The sequence below is a fragment of the Arabidopsis lyrata genome, assembly GCF_000004255.2.
Source record: "Arabidopsis lyrata subsp. lyrata unplaced genomic scaffold ARALYscaffold_138, whole genome shotgun sequence".
Classification (NCBI taxonomy): Eukaryota; Viridiplantae; Streptophyta; class Magnoliopsida; order Brassicales; family Brassicaceae; genus Arabidopsis; species Arabidopsis lyrata.
Genome location: NW_003302453.1, coordinates 7,315 through 17,628, shown reverse-complemented (window position 1 = coordinate 17,628; position 10,314 = coordinate 7,315). Strand labels below are relative to the sequence as shown.

Genomic DNA, 10,314 nt, shown 5'->3' with positions numbered 1-10,314 from the left:
CATCAACCAAATCATCTTCTATGATTATGATAATTCATAGTGTATAAAGAGTGATAAATCTAGTGATTATTTGAGCAAATGGGTTTTACAAAAAACCCTAATCAAGTACGATCCAACGGATAAGATCAGACCATAAATCTCAACAGATCAGATCAAACCTGGTGGCCAAAGCAGATACCAAGAACCTTCTTCTTCATGTCGTCAAGTTTTTGGCAAAGAGAACAAAGCTTAACGATCCAATCATCATCACCAAAAGCATCATGAAGGCTTCCACTGATAACAAAACCGTCGTACTTATCCAGATCCTTATCGTCCGGAAACTCACCGTCGATCACTCGAAACAGATCCCATTGCTCACCATCTTCACCAAAAGTCGAAACAAACACGTTGAAATATCCTCCATACGTTTTCTTCACGAACGTTGAATCGCTTGTGGCAAGAAACAAAGCAAATCTCTTTTGCTCATTAACCATTTTTGTTGTTTTAACACGAAAAAGGTTTTGTGTGTTTTAAAAGACGGCGAAAGATCGTAACAGAAGCCAACTAGAGAGTTTTTGTTGCGTATCTGTTTGTGATTTGTAGTAACAAACTACTGTAGATGGATTATATTCTGTAATATTATTGGATATTTTGTTAAGATAATAAAAAAAAAAGGAAAAGACAGATTTTCCTATATTTAATTATTTACTTGTATTTAGAATTGAGTGTTTGACTATGAGAGAACTTAATGACATAAAAAGCATAAATGGAAAATTTTGATTTTATGTCTTAATGATAGATTCCAGTCAAAGCTTTTATAGAAATCAACACAACTGTTTCCTACCAAAAAAAAAAAAAAAAACACAACTGTTTTAAGTAGGAAATAGTGGAAAATTAATTAGCCTACTACAAAAAAAATAAAAATAATAATAACTTACTAAAAGTAAAACAGCAATTGAGAATCAAACATAATTCATCAAATTTATAAAATCCTTTAAAAACTAAACTACCTTAATTTGTAAATAATAAAAAAAAAAAACAAAACAAAATTGTTTTTTGCTTGACTTTTGATTTTTTGAAGATAATATATAAAAAGGTAGATTTCATTCAAATAGAAACTGGTACAGCAGAAGCAAATAAAAGAGCGGATTTTGCTAACTCATCAGCAGATCGATTAGGATCCCTCTGCACATATGAGAAGCTACAATCATCAAAACCTAAAGATAGAAATAAGATGCCGTGGAGAATCCCATGGAGCTCCTTCGAAGTTCCAAGTTGAGTGCTTTGATTAGCTGCTGCCAATCTGAAGCAAAAGAAATGATTTTGAAACCCAAATCAAGGGCTTGTTGTAGAGCCAGAAGGAGTGCAATCGCCTCTGCCATAAGTGGAGAGCTAACGTTCTTTGCTGATGATTTATTGCATCTCTCCGATTGAGCCAAGTGATCCTTGAAGATCCAACCGAATCCCGCTACCCGTGAGTCTTCTCTCCACGCGGCGTCTGTGAAGCATCTGATCGATTCAGCTGGAGTTGTTATCGACTGGTTTGGGCAGGGAATAGGCGATTCTGCGATTCGAGGAATCTGGGCTGCAATCCAATCTTTCGCTTGGATTATAGCTTGATTGACGACATCCGAGGCCACTGGTTATTGACCACAAAATCCAGGGAAGAAGAGGAGATTCACCAATTTTGTTTGGCGGTAGGCACACCAATTGATTGGAGACTTCAATCCCTAGTCTCAGACTCGAGATCCGGGCTGCATTCAAAGGATTCCTAAACGGAACGAGTGCCCACACTTGGCTTGCAAAATTATAGTGGAAGAAAAGATGAAGGCATGTTTCTTCTTGTCCACAATGTGGGCATAAGGCTGCATTATTAATCCCTCGGGATCTAAGGTTGTCTTCTACAGGTAGAGCTCCCTTCATAGCTTTCCAAAGTAAAAACTTCATCTTTGGTGAACTTTTTATGTTCCAGATATCTTTGATCCAATTAAAGTCTGAATGGGGACTGGGAGAAAGATATGGATCCTTGTCCTCCATTGTTGCTGCTTGGTAACCAGATTTGGTACTGTATTCTCCTGTTTTTGTTAGCAACCAGATGTATTGATCCTGGGCTCCAAATTTGCTTGGCCTTATCTCCAAGATCTCTTTCTCGTAAGCAGGAAGAAGTTGATGAACATTCTCTCTAATCCATTCATGAGACAAAGGACAGAAGAGGCTTTCTACTGTTGCGGTTTGAGAGTGTGCAGTGGCTGGTCCCATAGGAGTAGTTGTTTGGGATAAATAAATCCAAGGCTCAGACCAGATTAAGGTGTTGTCGCCGGATCCAATAACTTTTCCCAACTGAGTCTTCACCAAATCTCTGCCAATGCATATTCCCCGCTGTTGGGGTCGGATTCCATCCCTCAAATACCAAGCCGAACTTTGGACACTTTAAGGAGCTTCCGAAGACACCTCGGGGAAGTATACCAATCACCTCGGTGCAGCAAACCATTTGCCTCGGGGGAACATGTCAGCCGCCTCGGGATCCACAGGCAAGCTCGGAAACCCGAACCGGCTCTTCAAGTACCCGAGCCGGTTCTCGCCAAGACACCCGAGCTATTACCTTCCGCGTACCCGAGCCGATTCTCCTCGGAAGCCTGGGCCACGCTTCTCTTATCTCTGAGCCAAACACCGATCAGCTTCCGAATTACCCGAGGGGAATTCATGATTTACCCGAGGTAAAGACTTGGTAAATATTCGCCTTCAGAGTATCATTTCTAAGCAAGGCATCATTTCCGATATACCCGGAAATGATAAGGGAGAATATTGAAGGATCAACTCAAATCAAGAAATCTTCCAAGAAACCTCGAAGAATAAGGAAACTATCCTAAACCCGCGATATTCTAGGCCGACTTCAAGATAAATGGAAATCTTCCGAGAATATCGCTGGAGAGGCGGTTTATCACCCCTATTTAAAGAGATTCAAGGCTCTCGCAGAAAGGAGGCAAGATCGCTCTAGAATTTACACTATGCAAAGCTCTCACAGCACAAACATCTTTTTCCTTTTACGATCAAACTCTTGTACGATCAAAGTCATCTTTTTCTTAATAATATCAAGAACACCATCTTTGGTTACAATCGTTTCTGTTGTTTTTTGAGAATTCACGTTTATCGTATCCCTAAAATAAAACCCTAGACAAATCTCGATTGTGTTAGTTTCGACTTCCACAGTTTGGCGCCGTCTGTGGAGATACTTTAGAATTCTCTTACCCTAAGACGCAGAACTCGATTACCGAAAAGGACGATGAACGAAGACGGTCGTCAGACACCACCAGCTGGAGGAGGGATCCCGAACCCTCCGAACCCTCAGAATCCTCAAGCCGATCCGACGATCATAGCGACTCTAGCCGAACTGAAAGACCTGATGGTTAAATTCCAGAAGAAAGCTGACGACCAAGAGAAAGCTAACAAAACCTTGGCGCAGCGAGTCGACGAAATCGCAACACGTGGGCAACAAAAAACCACGTGTTTCCAGACTCGGCCGCCACGGGCTCGGAGGGACTTTCCTGGCATCAACCCAACGAGACTCACGTTCGCGACACCAACCGACAACACCAGAGTCGCAAACCGAGCGGACCCTGCCAGACGCGAGAACCAAGATAATCCCACCGAGCCAGACGCAGTGGACTTGACGAATGAGCCAGATGATCTGCAAGATGAGCGCACTCGAGCCGGAGCCAACTCCGCCGAGCGAACGGACCTTACTGATGACGAAGAAACTGAGGAAAACATAAGGTGGGCCGAAGAATCTGAAAGAGAAGACGAGCTAAGCAAGATCCGAGCCTCCCTAGCCAAGGCGGAAGCTGATATGAAGCTCGTCAAAACCCAGATACATAGCGTTTCATCCTCCGCACTGAACATCGACCGAATTTTGGAAGAATCTCGGAATACACCTTTCACCAAAAGAATTTCCAAAACGACGATGTCCAATCTGGGAAAGTTCAAAATCGACTCTTACAACGGATCAACCGACCCGAAGTGCCACATTAAATCGTTCGTGATATCTGTGGCCCGAACCAGGTTCAAGCCCGGCGAAAAGGATGCAGGTCTATGCTTACTGTTCGTGAAACACCTCAAAGGACCCGCATTATAGTGGTTTTCAAGATTGGAACGAAACTCGATTGACAGTTTCGACGAGCTGTCGACACTGTTCCTCAAGCAATATTCCGTGCTCATCGACCCCGGAACCTCCGACGCGGATCTGTGGTCTCTGTCTCAACAGCCCACCGAGCCGTTAAGAGATTTCCTCAAAACCTTCAAATCGACGCTAGCCAAGGTCGAAAGAATTACATATATAGCCGCTCTTTCGGCTTTAAAGAAAGCTCTCTGGTACAAGTCAGAATTCAGGAAAGAGTTGAATCTGTCTAAACCAACAACAATTCGCGACGCGCTGCATCGAGCCTCAGATTTCGTCGCCCACGAAGAAGAGATGGCGCTGCTAGCAAAGAGGCTCGAGCCAACGAAACAGGCGCCCCGAGCCGAGAAAACCGAGAAAGCCCAAGCGACACCTCCGGTCCAGAAGAAGATACGTGAGAACGGTACGTATACGCATCACGAAGGGCGCAATTTCTCAGGATATCATAACTACCAGATTGACACGCCCCGAGGCCATAGCCGCGGCAGAGGCCGAGGCCGTGGGCGAGGAAGAGAGTCCTTCACCTAGACAAGGGATCAGCCACCGAGCAATGATCAAGAATATTGCGAACACCACAAAATTTTCGGCCACCATACCTCGAGATACCGAAGCCTCGGAGCTAAGTTAGCAACCAAATTCCTAGCTGGAGAGCTCGGGACAAACGTCACTCTTAAGGATCCCGAGCCAGAGCCAGAGCCCAAGCAGACCAACCTGGGAAGAGACCCCGAACCAATGAACCAGGAGTCTCAGAAAAGAACCCGGGGGACGGAAGATGAAGGCCGAGATGGTACGCGACAGAAGGTTCTCACCATAATGGGTGGATCGCCATACTGTCCCGACACCGTAGCGGCAATCAAAGCTTATCAACGCCGAGCTGAGACGCCTAGCAACTGGACAAGACGCTTCGATCGACCTAATGACGTGATCACATTCGAAGAAAGCGAGACAAACGGGCTCGACATGCCTCACAACGATCCAATAGTCGTCATGTTAGCGATAGGAGACCACGATATTTACCGAGTATTAATTGACACTGGCAGCACCATCGACGTAATCTTTCGCGAAACGCTCAAACAAATGAACATCAACATGTCACAGGTAATTCCGACCCCGAGGCCTGTCCTCGGATTTTCAGGGGAAATTTTGATGACGCTTGGAACCATCCAACTACCAGTCCGAGCCGGCGGGGTAACAAAGATAGTCAACTTCTCAGTCACCGATCGACCTACCATCTACAACATCATAATGGGAACTCCGTGGTTAAATCTAATGCGAGCTGTCGCATGAACATATCATCTGTGTGTCAAATTCCCGACCCCCAATGGCGTGAAAACGATCTAGGGCAGTCAGAAAAATTCTCGGATGTGTTTCATGGCAGCACACAAACTCCGAAACCCCGTCACTGAAGCAAAGGCTGAAACTGAACATAAGAAATCAAAACTTGGCCGGAGTGAAGAGAAGGCTATATCTAAACAATTATAGCAATTACAGATCGAGGAGGCGCGCAAGGAGAAGAAGCCTACCTCGGATCCTGTAATCTCCATTAGCCTCGACGACGAACGGCCTGAACGATGCGTGGAAATTGGTAGCGACTTAACCGAGGACATCAAGACCGAGCTCATCTCATTCCTCAAAGAGAACATCAACACCTTCGCCTGGTCGGCTGAAGATCTACCTGGGGTAAGCATCAACGTAATCTGCCACGAGCTGAATGTTGACCCATCTTTCAAGCCCATCAAGCAGAAGCAAAGAAAATTGGGTCAGGATCGCGCAGATGCCGTGAACGCCGAAGTAGAAAAGCTCCTGAAGATCGGCTCGATCTCCGAAGCAAGATATCCGGACTGATTAGCAAATCCTGTCGTGGTTAAAAAGAAGAACGGCAAGTGGAGAGTCTGCGTCGATTTCACCGATCTGAACAAAGCTTGCCCTAAAGACAGTTTTCCGCTCCCACATATCGATCGTTTAGTGGAAGCAACTGCGGGAAATAAGTTGCTATCATTCATGGATGCTTTCGCAGGATACAATCAGATTCTCATGCACCCCGATGATCGCGAGAAGACAGCATTCATCACAGACCGAGGTATCTACTGTTACAAAGTCATGCCCTTCGGACTCAAGAATGCTGGCGCAACGTATCAACGGCTCGTCAACAGGATGTTCTCCGAGCAGCTCGGGAAGACGATGGAAGTTTATATCGACGACATGTTAGTCAAATCCCTTGAAGAAAGCGATCACATAGCCCATCTACGCGACTGTTTTTGCCAGCTCAACAAGCACAACATGAAGCTCAACCCGGCAAAATGTCGTTTCGCGGTAAAGTCGGGAGAATTCTTGGGATATCTCGTAACTCACCGAGGCATCGAGGCAAACCCGAAGCAAATCGATGCTCTACTGAACATGCCCTCACCACAGAACAAGCGCGAAGTCCAACGTCTCACCGGGAGAGTCGCAGCCTTGAACCGATTCATCTCGCGGTCCACTGACAAATGCCTGGCTTTCTACGATACTCTGCGCGGGAACAAGAAATTCGAATGGACCGATCGCTGCGAAGAAGCTTTCCAGGAACTGAAGAAGTATCTGGCTAATCCACCGGTGTTGGCGAAACCAGTCCCAGGCGAGCCATTATTTCTGTACATTGCAGTCTCTGATACGGCGATAAGTGGAGTCATAGTCAGGGAAGACAGAGGAGAGCAGAAACCGATATTTTATGTTTCATAAACTTTCACCGACGCAGAAACACGCTACCCACAAACTGAAAAGCTCGCCCTCGCCGTAGTAATGTCAGCTCGGAAGCTACGGCCATACTTCCAGTCTCACTCAATTGTCGTCATGGCGCCCGTATCACTCCGAACTATCCTGCACAGTCCAAGCCAATCGGGACGCCTGGCCAAGTGGGCAGTAGTACTCAACGAGTATGACATCGAATACAGGAACAAAACATGCGCGAAGTCTCAAGTCCTGGCCGATTTTATCATCGAGCTGCCAACAGAGAACGCCCGAGAAGAGTCACCCAACGCTGTTTGGATCCTCCATGTCGACGGCTCATCCTCAAAACAAGGTTCTGGCGTCGGAATCCACCTAGCATCACCAGAGGGTGAAATCCTCGAACAATCCTTTCGGCTAAATTTCGACGCGACTAACAACGTGGCTGAGTATAAAGCGCTGATAGCAGGACTTAAGCTGGCTCGGGGACTTAAGATCAACAAGCTGCGAGCCTTTTGCGACTCCCAGCTCGTGGCTAATCAATTCAATGGAGAATACACGGCTCGCGATGAACGAATGGAAGCGTATCTTGCTCTCACGCAAGACTTGGCGAAACAGTTCAGAGAGTTCGAGTTAACCAGAATCCCACGAGGTGAAAACACGTCGGCCGATGCCTTAGCGGCTCTAGCTTCAACCTCCGACCCGAATCTGAAGAGAATCATACCGGTCGAGTTCATCGAAAAGCCGAGCATCGAAGATAATAGCAAGGATCAAGTTCTAACAGCTCGGGAGACAGAAGAACCAGAAGAAATGGACATCGAACTACTGGACCAGTAAACTACGGACGCAACCGAGCCCGAATACGGAAGCGACGCCAAATGGATCGGAGCCATCCGAAGCTACATAGCCGATGGAGAAGTTCCTACTGAAAAATGGGTAGCTCGGAAGCTTAAGGCCAAAGCGGCTCGGTATACTCTGATCGACGGAGAACTCTTTAAATGGCGATTTTCCGGTCCCCTCCTTATCTGTGTCGAAGGAAATGAAGCTCGGAGAGTCATGGAAGAAGTACACGGCGGATCTTGTGGAAACCATTCTGGCGGAAGAGCCCTGGCTATAAAGATCAAACGCCACGGATATTTTTGGCCGACGATGGTCAAAGACTTTGAGAAGTTTTCTCAACGATGTGATAAATGCCAGAGGCACGCACCAACCATTCATCAACCCGCCGAGCTCCTCTCTTCCATCACTTCGCCTTATCCGTTCATGCGATGGTCCATGGACATCATCGGACCTCTACACAACTCCAAGCAGAAGAAACTCGTCCTCGTACTGACAGACTATTTCTCCAAATGGATCGAGGCGGACTCCTACGCCAGCATCAAAGACGCGCAAGTCGAGAACTTCGTCTGGAAGAACATCGTGTGCCGCCACGGAATACCTTACGAGATCGTTACAGATAACGGATCACAGTTTATTTCGGCTCGGTTCGAAGGATTCTGCGAGAAATGGGAAATTCGCCTTAGCAAGTCTACGCCCCGGTACCTCAGGGAAACGGACAGGCCGAAGCGGCAAACAAGACAATTCTGGACGGAATAAAAAAGCGCCTCGACGCGAAGAAGGGCCGCTGGGCCGACGAATTGGAAGGAGTACTATGGTCGCACAGAACCACGCCGCGGCGGGCCACGAGAGAAACACCTTTCGCCCTTGTCTACGGAACAGAGTGTGTGATTCCCACTAAAGCCGAGATCTCGGGACTAAGAAGACGTTTTCTCCCCGAGCAGGAAAATTCCAACACTCAGATGATGCTGGACGAGCTGGACTTAATTGACGAAAGAAGAGATTCGGCTTTGATCCGTATGCAGAACTATCAAAATGCAACGGCTCGGTACTACAATTCTCACGTTAAGCATCGCCGCTTCCACAAAGGAGATCTTGTACTGCGCAAAGTTTTCCAGAATACCGCCGAACAGAACGCAGGTAAGCTCGGCGCGAATTGGGAAGAACCTTACACGATCGCAAAGGTAATCCGTCCCGGCGTCTACGAACTCATCAACATGAACGGAAAAGCGGTACCTAGATCCTGGAACGCAATGCATCTAAGGAAATACTACCTCTAAAAACCTAAGGTACGCATGTACTCGAACTACGGGGTGGCTTGATCCCTGAAAAGGGTACGTAGGCAGCTCGTCCTCGGACGAGTTCAGCTACCCCCCCTAATTAAAAAACGGGGGAGTGGGTCCGTATACATATATACTCCCACTAAATTTTTCAAATTCTCTAAGTTTTTACCCTTCGGATTATCAAGTTTATCCTCCTCGACATCTATCCTAAAACATCACCTCGAAAACTTTTACGGTCATCTTATCGACCTATAAAGCTATAAGTTCGTTCGGACGATGGCCACGTCCTCGGACAGAAAAAGCTCTTTTCACCACCTCGGTTACAGCGCGCTATATAAGCATTCGAGACAATTCGGTCGGAGATATCTGGCCACAAAGAAACTGTCTTCAGAAAACCAAGTTGACTGAACACTGGTACCCCAGTTCGCTACTAAGAACTGGTAATCGGCTATATCAGCTCGGATCGCAACCGATAAAGATTAGTCCCACGTGACCAAAACCCAGTTACCTTAACACTGGTGCACGACTCTTTTTCGACTCGGAAGCTAAAACGGACCTAAAAACTTAACTTCTCGACGAAAGAGTCGTATTTATGAAACCCAGTCATTTAACGCTGGTATCCAATTTTAGTATTTAAGTCAAAATAGCTTGAAACGACTCGAGTACTTAACAATAATGTTTACGTTCAAATGGATAAAGCCATCCAGGCGAAGGTCTTACAAAAGAACGATAAACAATCGTAAAACAAAAGAGAAAGACGCCTCGAGCTTATTCATCCTGCTCCTCACAATGTGCAGCTGCGGAACTCAGGTTCGCTCCAGCCTGATCGGTAACTCCGACTTCGACCGCGTCACCTTCCACCGATCGGTTTCCAAGGTTATCATGAGTAGAGCCAGGAGACACCGGAGGAACTGTGAGGTCTCTGAGTAACTCAGCCCCGAGCCTAGCATACTCAGCCTCGGCATCCCCGAACTCTTCTTTCCACTTGTTGACCTCAAGCTTCTCATCTTTAATCTGCCCTCCAGCTTCAAGGGCGGCGATTAGCTCTGCATTAGCCTTTGCCTGAGAGAAGTACACGTACCGCTCGGAGATTTTGTCAAACTCTGACAACTTCGCCTCGGTCCTCTTAACCTTCTCCATAAACTCCTCGGTGACCTCTCTCTTGGCAGCTTTCTTTGCCCGGGCCACTTCAACTTCGCGAAGAGACTTCTCTTCGATGAGCAAACGCTTGAGCCTTTCAATCTCTGCCTCGGCCTTACGGCGAATTCGTGCATTCTCCTCGGATTCTTTCCTCCGCGACTCCTGTTCGGAAACAACTAACGCCTCGGCAGTTCGTGT

The 10,314-nt window shown here is 46.7% G+C and overlaps 1 protein-coding gene across 1 annotated transcript; it reads right to left on the bottom strand.

The window, feature by feature from the left end:
• Positions 1-92: 92 nt before the first annotated feature.
• LOC9298895 (gamma-glutamyl peptidase 5) lies at positions 93-556 on the bottom strand. Its single transcript, XM_002862772.2, has one exon. The coding sequence runs from the start codon at positions 471-473 to the stop codon at positions 153-155; it is 321 nt and encodes a 106-aa protein (XP_002862818.1). The 5' UTR covers positions 474-556; the 3' UTR covers positions 93-152.
• Positions 557-10,314: the final 9,758 nt, after the last annotated feature.

Coding starts and splice junctions, on each gene's coding strand:
- LOC9298895 (XM_002862772.2), bottom strand. CDS start 473: ATGGTTAATGAGCAAAAGAGATTTGCTTTGTTTCTTGCCACAAGCGAT.